General features: G+C 41.0%; 1 protein-coding gene across 1 annotated transcript; it reads right to left on the bottom strand.

The window, feature by feature from the left end:
• Nucleotides 1–3832: 3832 nt before the first annotated feature.
• gap43 (growth associated protein 43) lies at nt 3833–16314 on the bottom strand. The gene is made up of 3 exons (XM_086143484.1): nt 15849–16314; nt 8780–9431; nt 3833–5183 (listed from the first exon to the last, which is right to left on the bottom strand). Exons 1-3 carry the CDS (start codon nt 15876–15878, stop codon nt 5104–5106), a joined length of 762 nt encoding a protein of 253 aa, XP_085999610.1. The 5' UTR covers nt 15879–16314; the 3' UTR covers nt 3833–5103.
• Nucleotides 16315–16580: the final 266 nt, after the last annotated feature.

Raw genomic sequence — 16580 nt, 5'->3', positions numbered from 1 at the left:
TATGTATATATGTAAGTATGTAATATTTTTCTATGTATGTTTATATGTTTTTGTGTATGTATGTATGTATTTATGTATGTATGTAAGTACGTATGTAATTTGTATGTAAATACGTATGTTTGTATGATTGTATGTATGTATTTATATATATTTGTATATATGAATGCAAATATATGGGTATGTATGTAGGTATGTATGTACGTATTTATGTATTTATGTAATTATGTATGTATTTTTGTATATTTGTAAATATACGTAAAATATGTACATATGTTATTTATACTTATGTATGTATGTAATTATGTATGTTTATATGTAAATATGAAAATATGCCAATATGTTTTTTGTATGTATGTATGTTTCTATGTATGTATGTGTGTATCTATGTATGTTTGTATGTATATAGTTATTCATGTATGTATGTATTTATTTATGTTTTTTGTATATATGTATGTATGTATGTTTGAATGAATGTATATGTGTATGTATGTATGTTTTTTGTATATATGTAAATATGTATGTATGTTTGTATGTACGTATGTGTTTATGTGTGTATGTATATATGTATGTATGTAAGTATTTTTTCTATTAATGTTTGTATGTACGTATGTGTTTATGTATATATGTATATATGTATGTTTATATGTGTGTATGTAGGCATGTATGTATTTATGTATGTATGTATATACGTATGTATTTTTGTTTGTAAGTATGTATGTATGTAGGTATGTATATATGTATTTATGTATGTAGGTTTGTATGTTTGTATGTATGTATTTATATATATTTTTATATATGTATACAAATATGTGGGTATGTATGTATGTATGTACGTATGTATGTATGTATGTATGTATGTATGTATGTATGTAAGAAATTGTGTATGTATTTTTGTATATGTAGCAAAATGTATGTATATTTTTGTACGGATGTATGAATGTATGTATGTAGATATGTATGTTTGTATGGATGTGTGAAGGTATGTAGGCATGTATTTTTGGATTTATCTTTAAATATATATATGTATATATATAAGTATCTGTGTGTATATATGTATGTTTGTATGTATGTTTGTATGTATGTATGTGTGTATGTATGAACGTGTATATATGTATATATGTATGTATGTATGTATATCAGTATGTATAATTATATGTATGTATTTATGTATGTATGTATGTATGTATTTATGTATGTATGTATGTATGTATATATGCTTGTATGTATGTATTCATGTATGTTTGTATTTATTTATGTTTTTTTGATGTATGTATGTATGTTTGAATGAAAGTTTGTGTGTATGTATGTGTGTTTTTTGTATATGTGAATAAAATGTATGTATTTTTCTATGTACGTATGTATTTATGTATGTATGTATGTATATATGTTTGTGTTTATGTATGTATGTATGTATGTATGTAATTATGAATATATGTATGTATGTATGTTTGAATGAATGTATTTGTGTATGTATGTGTTTTTTTGTATATGTGTATATATGTATGTATGTTTGTATGCATGTATGTATGTATATGTGAAAATATGCACATATGTTTTTTGTATATATGTTTGTTTGTATGTATGTATGTATATATGTATGTATGTATGTATGTATGAATGTGTGTATATATGTATATATGTATGTATGTATGTATGTATGTATATCAGTATGTGTATGTATATAAGTGTATAAGTGTATGTATGTATGTATACATCTATGTGTGTATGTATGTATGTATTTATAAATGTATGTATGTTTTTTATATGTATATAAATATGTATGTGTGTTTTATATGTACGTATGTGTTCATATATGTATGTATGTTTGTATGTGTGTATGTATGTATTTATATATATTTGTATATATGTATGCATATATGTGTGCATGTATATACGTACGTATGTATGTATGTATGTAATTATGTATGTATTTATGTATATGTGAAAATATGTACGTATTTCTATTTACGTGTATATATATATGTGTGTGTGTGTATATATAGAGGTATATATACACATATTTACGGATATGAACACCTATTTATGGACATACAGTGTATATATGTATATTTGTATATATATTTATATGTATTATATAAATATATATAGTTAATGAGTTATATATGTATATACGTTTGTTTATTCAATACTCTGTTGAAAGTCTTTAAATTAAATGTATATATACATTGAAGATTGTGGGTGTTTTTATATTCAGTATGTTTAGACGTAATACATATGCACATAAAGCTATACATATAGGTATAAATACATGTAAATTCACATATGCACACATAGGTCTAGATATATACATAAGTTTACAAATATGTAAATATATGTGCACCTGTGTGGATTTCCATACAAAAATGTATATATACATAGAGATATCCATATTGTATCTATATATATATATATATATATATATATATATATACATTGTATATGGAAATATATAAATGTATTTACGCATCTACACACATACCTATATGTATGTAAATACACATATGTATACATATATACACCTATAGAGATGTATATGTATTTACAAGTGTGCATAAGTTTACAAATGTTTATATATACATATGTATATTATATACATTCATATATGTGTTGCCATTTATACAAAAATATGTATATATGCACATATGTGCATATTTATACAAATATGTATAGATAAGTATAATATGTATGAATGTATATGTACATTCATATACAGTGTGCGTATATTTGTACACATATATGTACACATATATGGTTACATATATGTGTACAAATATATGTTTACAAATATATATACAATTATGCGTACATATATATATAAACATATACATGTATATGTATATACATATACATGTATATGCATATATTTGTACACATTAGTTCATATTATTTGTATATAAAAATATATGCGTACATACACATATGTGTATGCAAGTGCATGACATATATTTTACAAAGACACATACATGGGTGCTTGAATTTCATATTGAAGCACCCATACATTTATACACAAACACACGCACACACACATACATGCAAAAGATACTTACATAAGGAAAAGATACCTACTTAATGCAAACATACAAGTTTCTTAAGTTTTACATTCACTATTTTACATTTACACAATTTCACATACATACACACATACACACACAATCGGTGAAATTGTAAACATATGTGTGTGTGTTTGTGTGTGTGTGTGTGTGTCTGTGTGTGTCTTTTCATACATTAAAGTTATCAGCAATCAACACTTGAGATAAAGACAATTTTACATTTTGATAGAAATTCAATTAGTCACTTCCTCTGAACAAAACTATCATATTTCTAAAAACCACTAGATGGCGCCTGTTACTTCATTTTCATTCGTTGTGTTCTCAATCAAATCTCGCCATTTAGTCCCCCGGTAAACAACTTATTTAAGAAAGTGGTCCACAAATAACACGTTTTTAATTCATGTTTTGCTTTCCTCCTCTTTTTCTCACAATAAATGTAAAAAATATGTATCTAGTAATGCTTGAAATATTCAGTCACAAGAGTGTTATGATTACAAAGACCACAAGGTGGCAATCGAGACTTAAATATGATTGCCGGGCCGCTCAGTCACGTCTCATAATTAATATCCGGTCCTGTGGTTATAATATAGTTATAACATATAACTATATTGTAGTTATATGAATAGTTAGTAATATGAATATAATTCATTTAGCATTTGTCACCCAATGTCCAAAACATAATAGTGAAAAAAATAACATGTCAGGCGGGGGGGGGTCAACATATATCCTATTTAGAATCACCCCTGTGGTGTAATGGTGCTTGAATCAAACTCAACAATATATGGTGGTAATTGGCACATTTGCTTTATTTTGAAAACAGACATTGAAACCATTTGTATTTTTCATTTTTTTCTCACAAGTTTGAACTCCTCGATAGGTTGAAACTGGACATTGCACTCACTGGAACATAGGAAAAGTTTTTTTGTTTTTTTGTTTTTTGTATTTGCTCGTTTGTTGGACTTTTCTTTTTATGTTTTTATTTATTTTTCCATAACATCTGTGCAAGAGTATTATTCCAATTCATATAAACTGTCATAACAACACCAAAGACATCAAAAAGAAGCCGCCACACCTGGTAAGATTTTGTGACTGCGAAAAAGTTCCTTTCGGGGGGAGAGTTCCCATCATGCATCTGGTTCGATGGTTCATGCTACTGTTCTCATGTTTGTTTGGAAGAACATAAATCGTTATGTTATAGCCAGTTACATAAATACTATAGCAGATTTCTACAGTTCATTATATTATCATGTAATTAAAATGGCAACAGGTCCTTTACTGTAAATGTGAGTTAACAGACAGTTTGTTAAAGGGGTGTAAACCAAGCTTGAAAGACTCAAGCAGAATAGAGAGAGAGAGTAATTATCTGGTCGTAGGATAAAACAGTCCAACTGGAAGTGTTACACATTTAATTATACATTCTATTCATGTTACATGACATTATTACCTATTTACTATGTTCTCATTACACCTTTCGCGTGCTGAAAACTTGAGTTGCATTTTTAAAAACCAGTGTTTATCCTGTTTGTTTTTGTTTGTTTCGTTTTTTGCTTTTTGTGTTTTTTTTTTTTCTTTTTGTATTTTCTGGGTAGGAGGGGGGTTATGTGCGTGCGTTGGCAGAAATACAGACTTAAGTTTTGCAAAATGTGTTTTGAAGGAAGTGCATTGCAATGCAAATGAAGAGTAAATGCAATTACAATGCATTTTAAATGTGTAAGTATCCAGTTGGGAGCTTTCCTGCTTTTAATGATTCACTTACATTAAAAGGTAAAGATGGTCCAAATCAAATCCACATCTTCAAGGTGACAATCATTTTTCAGAATCTTCATCTGCGACGACAACCCCATCATCCACGCCACTTTGTCGTCATATTAGCTTGAGCCAAAAAACTCCACACTGGAAACTCCCCCAACATGAGAAAATCATTGCCACACAAAAAATGACAAACAAATAAAAACGGACTGCCCTCACATTGGGAAGGCAAAGAGCAACCTTTCTAGATTTTTGTGTTATTCTTCATACTCTTAATTCTGCTTTCTTAAGGTTAGACTTTGCCCTAGTCGTCCTTGGACTCGGTGGCCTCCACCGCTGCATCGGCCGGGGCGTCCTCCTCTTCTTTAGACTCCTCTGCAGCATCTGGTTGGTAGGAGGAAAAGGAAGGGTTGACATGAGATAATAAGAAGCATCAGTATGAGGGCAAAACAAGGACGGAACAAGGTTTGCAGTCTATAAAAGGCAGCGAGAAGGGGGGGAAAATTTGCAAGTTGGTGAGGAATTCACATTCCAAGCCTGTATTTACTGAGGGTCAGATAATTTGACAGATATGCAATGTCTTTTGTTGCAATTTTCAATGTCAAAAAAAACAAAACAACTACAGAGCATTACTGAGAGATCACATAACATATTCTGGAACAACACAAAGTACACTGAAGGCACGATGGAGCTCCATTTTGCTCCCAGCACATCCTCTTTACTAAACCTCAGCAGGCGAAAGCAAATGATGTCGGAAACATCGTATTGACTGTGTGAATAATAAACGAAGACCGCGCTCCTAATGGGCCCGTGAAACATTTGAACTGACATCACAACACCAAACAGCACCACTTCAACCTGTCACATCTAATGCTGCGTGATGGCTAGCGTGCTGAAAAATTATGTGAAAAAAAAATATATTAAAAAAAAAAAAACACAAAACATCCAGCAGTGGTCTCCAAAGAAATTAACACCCCCGGACAATTATCAGTTGTGCAACGTGGAAACAATGCAATCCTAGTTAGTACTTATGTCCTACATTTCTTCTAAATCCTCTCTCCTTTGTACTCATTTTACCAACAGATATTGGCCTCTGATAAAATAAATATTAAATGAATCGGCACGGTGCATGTGAAAAAAAAAAATTGCTGCAAGCTATTGCATTAGTATTTCAGAGGCTTTGTGTCATAATTCCCGATTTAAATATGTACTCCTCAGGCACGCCTGGTGATGTCATCCACCAGGGTGAGCTCATGCTCTTTTAAAAGTGGGAGGAGTCATCGCCGAATGACATCATTGCACTGGAGACTGGGGGTGATGGAGTGCAGTTGTGTGTATCTCCCTAAAGGTTTTAAGAAAGCGGGAATCTGATAGAAGGGTGGGGGGGATTGGTGCAAGGATATCTGCATGTGCTTGGAATGATGTGTGACTTGTATCTGACACAAGACGGCGTGAGTCATCGCAGGGCTTACAGGTAGTAAAAGTAGGTGAAAACCTCGAGAATGTCTTCTACGCTCATTGTGTGATGCAGATGCACCTCCATTCACAAAAGAAAAAACAATTTCTAATTTCTTTGTATTCATACACCGGCAGTCACTTTGTTGTCGGCAACCACTGAGATGCAGCTTTCGCCTTGTTGAACCAGCGATCGAGAGTAAAATTTAAAAAAAATAAATTAAAAAAAACAGATTGTCTCCATTAATTTACATTTTTGAATGTTTTTTAAGAAAATCTGAATACTAAAAATCTGAATTTCTGTAGCCCCCAAAGTGTCATTTGTAATCTGTAATTTTGTTTTGAATGCAGCTCATTACCTGAATTGATCCAAGGGCTTCCTTTTAAAAAGGATGGATGGATGGATGGATGGATGGATGGATGGATGGATGGATAGATGGATAGATGGATAGATGGATAGATGGATAGATAGATGGATAGATAGATAGATAGATAGATAGATAGATAGATAGATAGATAGATAGATAGATAGATAGATAGATCTTTAAGACTCTTTCCTTGGCCCACTAAACTTTAATACATAATATAAATTTTCACCTGTATGCAGATGATATTAGTCCCTGCTTTGCACTTTTATTGTATCAGCTTCAATTCATGACTTTCATTTATGTCCTGAAACTAAACGTCATCAACACAGGTCTTTAGCCCTTTGCTTCCACCTGCCGTAGAAAAAGTTAAAGAGAAAATGTGCTGTGAGTCTCGCCGCACATGAGTTATTCTTTGTTCCTCAGACTCGGATAATATTTTCTGGGGAAAGTAGGTTGGATTAGTGCGACAGCGCCGTTCTCATGTCAGTTATAGCCCGTGGAAAGATTACAGGATGCCATTTGATGCAAACCGTGAAATTCTTTTAACTCTTAATCTGACTGCGAGAAGATGCTCTCGGGTTACACTCTAAGTCCTACACCGAACAATGTTTTTGTTGTTTTCCTTTTTTTTATATATTTTACTAACCACCTCTTTTTAAATATATTTTATAATTAACCTATGGAAGTTTAATTTAGGTGTGAAAAGGCTATCAGTCTTTATATTTATAAATCAATATTTATCTTTATTTTATGATATTTCTAATTATTAGTATTATTCTATTGGACCTATATTGATAGAGATTGTGGATCATACAGAGGATAAACCATAATTTATTAAATCCCATCAGACAACCTGTTGCCTTGTAACCGCAATTGTTGATGTGTTTTTATTCTCTCGGTCGCTTGCTTCGGGTAGATTGTGACCAGCGGTTGTTCACCCGGCGCCGCTTGTTTGTGGCGGACGGCCGCTGTGCGCATCGTGACCAGCAGGGATCATTAATCATTCATTTAAACCAGAACACCTGTTATCCCTGCTCTCTTCAATGCAGGCCAACTATCCCATCGAGGTGGTAACTATGACAACACAGAGACAGTGCTGCCTAGGTGACCTACTTTCAGTGTGGTTCTGCAGTCAACGTGTGTGTGTGTGTGTGTGCGTGCGTGTGTGTGTGTGTGTGTGTGTGCTCCCACCTCACACCTTCCCACTAACTCCACACAGAGCATGCTCCATTAACTACCTGTCTGACCCAGTCTTAGCGTCCTTGGACCAGATATATCAGTTCATGCGAATTTTATAATCCTGGAAATTGAAAGAATTAGTTGTGTCACCTTCGGAATTGATTTAATTTAATCTAATTTAATTTACCATAATTTGATTTAATTTAATCACTTGACAGATTTCATGTTGGCTTCTTCACCATCATTTGTGTTTGGGCCTAATTAATTTTAATTATGGTGAACACGGTCCTCATCAGGGTGGCGCAGTGGTTAGCGTTTCGGCCTCATAGAACGAAAGACCCCGGTTTGATTCTGACAAGGGGTCCTTTCTGTGTGGAGATTTGCATGTTGCCTGCATGGGTTTCCCCAGGGTTTTCCAGTTTCCTCCCACGGTCCAAAAGCCTGTAGCAGGTTAATTGGTAAAATTGCTTCGAATGAGTGAGTGAATGGTTGTCTGTCCGTATATGGCGCCGTGCGATGGGGTGGCGACCAATTCAGGGTGTATCTCGCCCGACGACAGCAAGGATAGGCTCCAGCATCCCCCCGCAACCATGAGTGCAGGATAAGCGTCAAACGATGGATGGGTGGATGCAGACGCCGGGATACGAACAGCCTTATTTGGTCCTGAGCTACGTCTCTAAGTTCAGAATGGTGGACTCCTGCCAAAGATCTTTATATTCCTATGATATGACAATCACTTACTTCCTGCTGTGCTTGCCAAGCACACAATGGGACGGCTGACCTATTCGACTTCATTTATTTTGGAAGCGATTGATTCTTATTTAATGAAAGCGTCTCGAATTCTGTTTTTATTGCTTTTGAACTCAGTGCTCTCACAAATATTTACGCGGGGTTTTCATTCTTGGAGTCTCCAGAACTCGCTCGCAGATTGCAATTCACGATTATCAATTGCAAGCTTCTCGCGAACGTTGTGCATACCTTGTTTATCTTTTGTTTGGTTTGGCTCCTCCTTCTCAACTGTCGGGCTAACAGCAGCAGGCACATCGGCTTGTCTGGCCTCCTCCTTTTTCCCTTCACTCTTGTCTTCCTCCTTTTTCTCCTCGGCCGTGGCCACGGTGGGACTCTTGTCTGCCACAGCCGGGGCCTCCGCCTCTTTGGGCTTCTCTTCAGCTTTCTCCTCCACCTTTGGCTCCTCTTTCGGGGGCTCAGAGGGCGCTGTGGCCGCTGTGGGAGAGGCCGCAGCGGGTGCTGCTACGGGGGATTTGGCCGCGCCCACGGGGGAACCGGCGGCGGCGGCCACTGGAGAGTTAGCCGGCTTTTCCGCCGCTGGGCTTTTGGTTTGGCTCGTTTCGTCCTCCTTTTGGCCCTCCTCTGCTGCGGCTTCCTCCTCTTTCACGGGCGCCTCCTCTCCCTCAGCTTTCTTTACCTCCTCGCCCTCTTCTTGCCCCTCTTCTGCCGCCGCCGGACTGTCCCCGTCCTTCTCCTCCTCTCCATCTTTCATCTTTTTCCGAGTTATGTGTCCACGGAAGCTGGCCTGTATTTTGGTGGCAGCCTTGTGGGCCTTGTCCTCGGGTTTGTTGGTGGTGCCATCCTGCTCAATCTTCTGGTCCGCCTCCTCATTCTTCTCCACCTAGTAGCCAGAAGACACAAGTGTGTTAGCATCTGCTTCACACCCCTTGATATGAAGAACTGGTAGCCACAATGGAACTGTTCTATTGTAGTGCTTAACTGTATCAAAAATGTTCCTCTACTGTGGTTTCACCCAAGATCTCATGCTGTGATTCTTTCTTAGAGCCTACGATCGTAAAGAAGATAGAAGTACGGTGTGTGATGAGCTGAAAGGTCAGATATGAGAAAAGAGACAAGTGGTCTGTGCTAGGAAAGGGAGACAGTCGGCTAAAACGTGTTTATTGCTGCAGAAACGTCTGCTTGGGTAAACTGGGTTAAGGTCTCGGGTTGAAAGAGGTGCAGGTAGGTATGAGGAAAAGGATTAGGAAAAGGAGAGAACACAAATCATCATTGAAAAGGGGTCCGTTGTATTACCTTCGGCAACTGGATCCAAAGCTGTCCATCAAATAGTGGGCTGTGCTATGAGTCATATAAATCTAATGAAAAGAAATCAAATCAAATAAAAGAATGAATGGAGAACACTGAAAAGTGCAAACAAAATGATTCAGTACATTCAAAATGAATAGGCAAAGTAATCAAGGTAAAAAACATCGCCACACATTAAACGTGCACCTGAAATAAATGTGATATAAGCAACGTGGAGAAAAAACAGAAAATTTGTCAAAGGGCATGCAGGCAGTGCAGCGGCAGCAGCGGTTAGCTCCGATGATAAAGAAATAAGAAAGCCGCAGAATCTGAACGCCGGTTGCAACCCCCTCAGGTATCAAGGCGTGGCGGGGGAGCGACCGGTTTGACAGTAAAATTAATGTATGGAATTTTATCAGTGCGAGAGAGGCGAGGATTTAGTGCCAATGTGGGCCGTTTAATAAAAAAAAAAAAAAACTGAAAAATCAGATACCCCTGTGTCTACTGGCTCATCATCGTAAACTGAATGCATTAGCTGCACATTATATTACTCTACGGTTATTGTTTGCCTTTTGTCAAAAATGAAAATGATAAAACCTCAACATAAAGCCCCCTGTACCTGATGAATTGTCATGGCAACCCCCCCCCCCGAAACACTCCACCCCAAAAAAAAAGAGGTAATCACAGATCTTTATGAAGGATCGTGGAGAGTACAGTAGCCTTCCACGGCTCCATCCCCGGCTGCTAGGGAACACGCCGGCTGCAAGAAGCTCTTCAGCATTCACCGCGATACCCCTCCCAACCATCAAAGGTTACCTTGACAACCAGAGTGCTAACTCATCACAGCCCTGTCTACTGGTTGGTGCTATGAAAGACTATGTGTCGCCCTGATTGGCAGTGCACCTGACCCCTTGAGGGGTGGGAGGAGGGGGCGGTAGCCAATAGGAACTCGTAAATCAAGCGAAGCAATCAGCATGGTTAAGGAGGGGTTGTATATGGCGTAGCAGAAGGGTGTGGTTGGGAGCCATGGGCCAGAGCGGGGGTCACATGGGTGATGAATTTGTCCGCGTATCAATTCTATGTCACAGAGCACACCGACTTGCAAATCTAGATGCGGCTGAATTGGAATCGAATCGGTCCGGATCGGTTTCAACCCAATCACCTGCCGCTATGAGGTGTTGAGGTGCCGCATCTGCACGACGTGACTGAGGAGCGGGAGGCTCTAAACCAACATGTCATTCTCAGGGTCAGTGTGTCAGTCCAATATTGTGGCAATGAAGCCAAGGTGCAGCTGCGTTGCTTGTACTCACCTACTCCGCATTGATTCGCATGCTATCCCCCATGGACTGGGGGGGGGGTCGGGGTGTGATCGGGGTTGTGGGGCTTCAGGGTGTAAATCCTGCCCCGGGCTTTCCAGCTTTTATGTAATATATACCCTTCTCTCAAGCAATTTGGTGCCAGGTGGTTTTGAAAAAAAAAAAAAAAAGAAATAAAATGCATGGATGCGTTGACTGCCTGCAGAGATATGTGACTTCACACCGCACATCCTAATATTGGGATCTGTCCGCTCAGTTTCAGCTAAAGATGTTTGCTTGTAAGAAATTTTTTTAAAATGACACATGGAATTTAACCTTAGCCGTCTAACAAATCCCCTCCCCCCCACCGTCAGGCCACTACGCTCTTAAATACATGCAGCGTCTCCTGTGACTTACCAGGATTTTTATTGTCTGATCTCATCGGTGCTTACAATCATCCAAAAATTGGCCCGTGCACTTGACTCTAAATAGAATTACTTACTGGCTGCACACAATGAGTCAGACAGCAATGGATGGCAGAGTCTGGGAATACGGGGGTATGACATCATGATTAGAGTGAAAGGGATGTCATTTACTTTAGAGATTAGTGTGTGTGTGTGTGTGTGTGTGTGTGTGTGTGTGTGTGTGAGAGTGCAAATGTAATAAAATACTAACAGAGTGCCAAGTGATCTCATATCAGCGGGTAAAAGAAGGAGCAGAAATCCCCATCACAGTTTGACCGCAATTGTAGCATCATCATTTGCATTATTGACATTCTTTGTGTCCACGCCTTTGAAAAATGCTTCATTTTCTATTACCTTTTCACCCGAGGATTCATTTTATATCACGATAAAACATATTGTTGCATGAAGTAAATTGCATTGGCTCAAAATGACTGGCTGGGCAGCTTTGATACATTGATAGATTTGGTGACAAATTTGCCACAAATCCTTCAAGGAACATGTTTAATGAATCCCTGGTCACGCAAAACCTCTTTGCAGGCATTATTCCACCCGGTAGCTGCACAGCACACATTTTCATTCATAAATACAGCGACGCTCCCCAAAGGTGCAGCAGCAAAGCACATCCACGCTCACTTTGCAGGCATCACATCCATCTATTAAACACTCCCTCCATTCAAATGAATGGAGGGACTGTATTTGCATTTGCCAGTTCATGAAATTGCATTCTTGCAGCGTTTTCTCTTTGAAAGACTCCTCTTTCACATTTGCCAATAAATAAACGACGTCAACCAATAAACCCCATAAAATTGCCGTGTGAATGGATTTTGTGAATGTGAAGCAATTTTGCCTTAATCCCCGCCAAATGCAATGGAGGGAGGGGCGAAATAACACACATCTGACATCAGCTTTCATCACAACATCATTCACCGTGCTGGCGATAAATCCTAGATGGACGACAGCGTCATTGATCCGTTTATTAAAACACGGGAGCGCCTGTGAACGAACCTCTCGGTCAAACCTGTCTGTTGAGTTCATAAACCAAAGCGAAAATATATCTGGGCCTCATTATCTGACAGCTGGATGTGTGTATTACAGCCGCTGCCTGAGCCCACTCCCTGTCTGACTCAGTCCTTGGGTGGGCACTGGCGGCCTTGAGAGAACCACACCCCAGAGTCAATGGCTGTACCGATAGATCCATAACCATACACTCCCTCTCCCTCTCTCACACACACACACGATTCCACACACACCATCCCCCCCCATTGGTGACACAGAGAAGCAATCTGCCACCTTCTTACTGCCTCGTTGCCAGTGTCATTATGGACTTGTTTCAGGATGGGGGGCGGGTAGAGGGGTGGAGGGGGGGGGGGGGGGGCTCCTCAGAAGTGGTGGGATTAATGCCAGTTGGTTTAACGCATAAGGAGATATATAATTTATTTTTCAAATTCCAAACCCATCCAGCTCGCAGCCCCTGGGATGGAAAACCAGATCCAGGACTGCGTGTGTGTGTGTGTTAAATATTAAAGGTGATATCTCCATTTTGCAGGGACACGCGGATGAAATCCAACAGGTGCAGCTTCTTGATCCGATCGTTTTAGAGGTCAATTCAATTTCCAATTACATATGATCCGACCACGCCGTGGCAGCAGCAACATATCACAATGCTGATTTAAATTCAAATTCAGGAGTGTTACACTCCCCAACTCGTCTTCCACTCTGTTTCACGGAGCAACCTGCTACCCACTCCTTCCCTCTCTCTCCCTCGCTCACACACACACACACACATATATACACACACACAGCAGGGCACCACACCCTTTTAGCCGGCTATCTCCTGCGGATGAGGAGAGGGAGGCTCAGGTGGTGACTACCACACTACCACAGCACCCCTCGACACACACACTCGCCATCTCCCTCTTTACGACAACGATTAAATGATGCACGTTTTGTCTTTCTTTTTTGGGCGGCTTGGAAAGACCGTCCAGTATAGGCCGGTAATAAGCCTGTAATAAGACAGTTATAAGCCAGTAATAAGCGTCTGTGCGCCGTGGAGCAGCCCTTTAATTCAATGACACTGAAACAAAGGCTCCGCAATCGCCACTGATCTCATAGGAGGCAGAGCATGGAGTATGGGGGGGGCATTGAGGGAAGGGGTTGGGGGGGCGTGGAATTTATTTGTAAAAGTAGTGGGAGAGTTAAGACGTGACTGGCAGACACGGTCCCAGCGTGGGGATGATCCGTGGGGCTGTGGAGTGGGGGAGCTGGGAGGGGGGAGTTGTCGGGGCGGAGCTGGAGGAGAGCAGATATGGGTGGGATTTGATTTGGAAGTTCTTTATGAAGAAAAATGGGCACCTTTAGTTTGAATGCTGTGAATTCTAATGCAAATATGAACGGAAGAGCATCTTCTTGCTTTTTTTTTCTAATTTCTTCCACAAAAGCCCTCGGACAAAGGGGATGTCCGGAAAAAAAAGCGGTGACCGCTCCACGGAGAAGGAACCCGGCAGAGGGATTTTTTTTTTTTAAATCAGAAAATCGTGCTCCCCACCACACCTCATCCATCCATCCATCCATCCACTTGATCCGCCCCAGAAAGGCTGCAGGGGAGCGGCGGCTCCCGAGCGCGAAGCCCCGGTGCCTCACCCACATGGCCGCAGTGTGCAGCACGCCGGCATCTCCTCCTTCGTGCATCCCCCCCTACCCCCACTCCCACTCCCACTCCCACTCCCATTCCCCCTCCACCCAATTTGATTCTTTTCGCCTTCGCGCCGACGCACCTCCTCCGACCATCACCCCCCCCCCCTCCCCCCTCATGGTTTTCTTCCACCACCCCGGCCATTTGTGCTTCCCCATCATGCCTCCGGCCATAAGTTACGACCCTTTTCTCCAACCTTCACCCCCCACCCACCCCTCACACACACACACACACACCGCCCCCAATCGCTCTCTTTCCATCCCCTCACGTCCGTAATGGTGCATCACCACGTCCATGTGCACCACCGGCGATCCCCACCCTTCCCTTCTCCCGCCTCTCTCTGCAGCCCCGCTCTTCTCGCGTGGCTTCCAGGTGGCAGAACCCGGTACCCCCCCCACCACCACCACACACACACACACACACCCAACCACCTCCACCCCCCCTTCTTTTCCTTCACCTCCGCGGCTTATGTGACTCATCCCCCCCACACACACACCCCACTCCCACCCCATCTCTTCCTGTGACATCCGTGCAGAACAATCGAGTGGCATTCGGCGTCCGTGGGGTTACAATCCCCACCAACCTGATCAGTGTGGGGGGGGAAAGAGGGGGGGTCGCTGATCGCGCATCGAAACACCGCGATAGCTGCAGGGATACAAAAGCGCGATTCAGGAGAGGAGTGCCACTTCCTCTGCCCACCCTCCCATCCTTCCCTCCATCCCTCCATCCCTCCCTTTACCCCCCCCTTTTTTTTTTTACTATCCAGACCCACCCGCTTCCATGCACACCCCCACACCCCTTTTTTTTAAATAAAATCTCTGCAACTATGAGCAACCGTGGGTTATCACAAAACTACCTCCATCACCCTTTCACACCCTTTAAAACGAGTGCACACTCCAACCCCCCCCTCCATTGACAGCATCCACTTAGAAGACTGGAGGGTTGTGATAATCTATTTAGAGTCATTTATTCCCATTGTATCCCCTCGAGGCCGCTGACATGATGGTGCCGCTCAGTCAGTCCCTACCCCACCCTTTTTTTCTTCTTCTCCTCCTCCTCCTCACTGTAGAAATGTAGTTTTCTGTGTCACCGATTTCAGTTACATCAGTGACACACGCACACATTTTAGACGAGGTGTCAGTCGACCGCACTCCTAACTTTACCCTAATTGCCGGGGCGATCAAGTGGTTTTGAATAATTCTCCACTTTTTTTTTTTCTTTCATCGATCAATAGGAGGTGGATGCCCAACCGCCCCGGATTTAGTCACCCTCTCCTCCTCCTCGTCCCCCCCAAGGTTCAGTAACAGTGTGAAGTGTGAGGTCTGAGAAGCATTGTGGCAACATCCATTCATGCAGGATAATCACATTAACTAGGCGTGTCTGGGCCCTCCGAAGACAAGCCGGGGCCCCGAGTCAAAGTAAATAACCCCGGCATTTGATTTTCTCTCTAATCTCTCCTCGAAACCCTCTAATCTCTCTAGGAGAAGAAGAAGGAGGGGGAAAAAAAAGAAAGAATCCCCCCAACAAGCAATAAAAGTTGAGAGCAAATCAGAGCAGTTTACCGGTTTGGTTCTTCTTATGCAGCACAGCATAGTTGTAGTCGTAGTATCCTCCCTTTTTCTTCTCTGCTTCTTTCTTTCCCTTTTACTCCCTTCTTCTTCTTCTTCTCTCTCTCCCACTCTCTCACTCACTCACCTCCTTGCACACACACACACTCTCCCTCTCTCTCTCACTCTCTCTCTCTCTCTCTCACTCTCTGGCTGTATCAACAGCTAAGCTGCCCGGTGCATTTACTCATCCCAGTTTGCACACACACGCTCTTCTCTCGGTCTGCCCGGCTGCACCTCTCTCCCTCTTTTCCCTCCCTCTCTCGCTCTCTCTCTCTTACTCTCTCCCTGACAATGACTACAAGCCCATCCTTTAAACCCCTCCCTTCCTCTTGCCTCCCTCCATCCTTTTCTCCTCCCCTCCTCCCTCCTTCATAGTGATGCCCCCACCCTCTCTCTCTCTTTCTCTCTCCCTCCCCACTTATTTTAGACCAGCACTCCTCTCTTCCACATCTTCTCACCCTCCTCCTACTCTTGTCTCTTCCAGCTTGGCTCAAGTCGCGGCCCCACCCTAAAAGACTCCCCTTTAATGACTGAGGCCAACTACAGGCCCATTTATTTATGCTGACAGATATGTTCATGACTGTTTTGGGTTTTAACCCCCACCAGAAGCAGTAGCCAAGTATTATTTCCCCACCCTCACACACACACACACACACACAAGGGTGTATTCAAAAGAAAGAAGCT

Source organism: Fistularia commersonii, chromosome 3, assembly GCF_037954325.1.
Source record: "Fistularia commersonii isolate RoL2024-O1a breed Wild chromosome 3, RoL_Fcom_v1.0, whole genome shotgun sequence".
NCBI classification, from domain to species: Eukaryota; Metazoa; Chordata; class Actinopteri; order Syngnathiformes; family Fistulariidae; genus Fistularia; species Fistularia commersonii.
Note: the sequence above shows the minus strand (reverse complement) of the source record. Positions and strands in the feature narration are given on the sequence as shown.

What these genes read in the sequence shown, in the direction of transcription:
- gap43 (XM_086143484.1), bottom strand. Translation starts at nt 15,878, where the DNA reads ATGCTGTGCTGCATAAGAAGAACCAAACCG. An exon ending in GCATAAGAAGAACCAAACCG is followed by an intron (nt 9,432 to 15,848) that starts GTAAACTGCTCT and finishes TCTGGCTACTAG; the next exon opens with GTGGAGAAGAATGAGGAGGC. An exon ending in CCAAACAAAAGATAAACAAG is followed by an intron (nt 5,184 to 8,779) that starts GTATGCACAACG and finishes CCTACCAACCAG; the next exon opens with ATGCTGCAGAGGAGTCTAAA.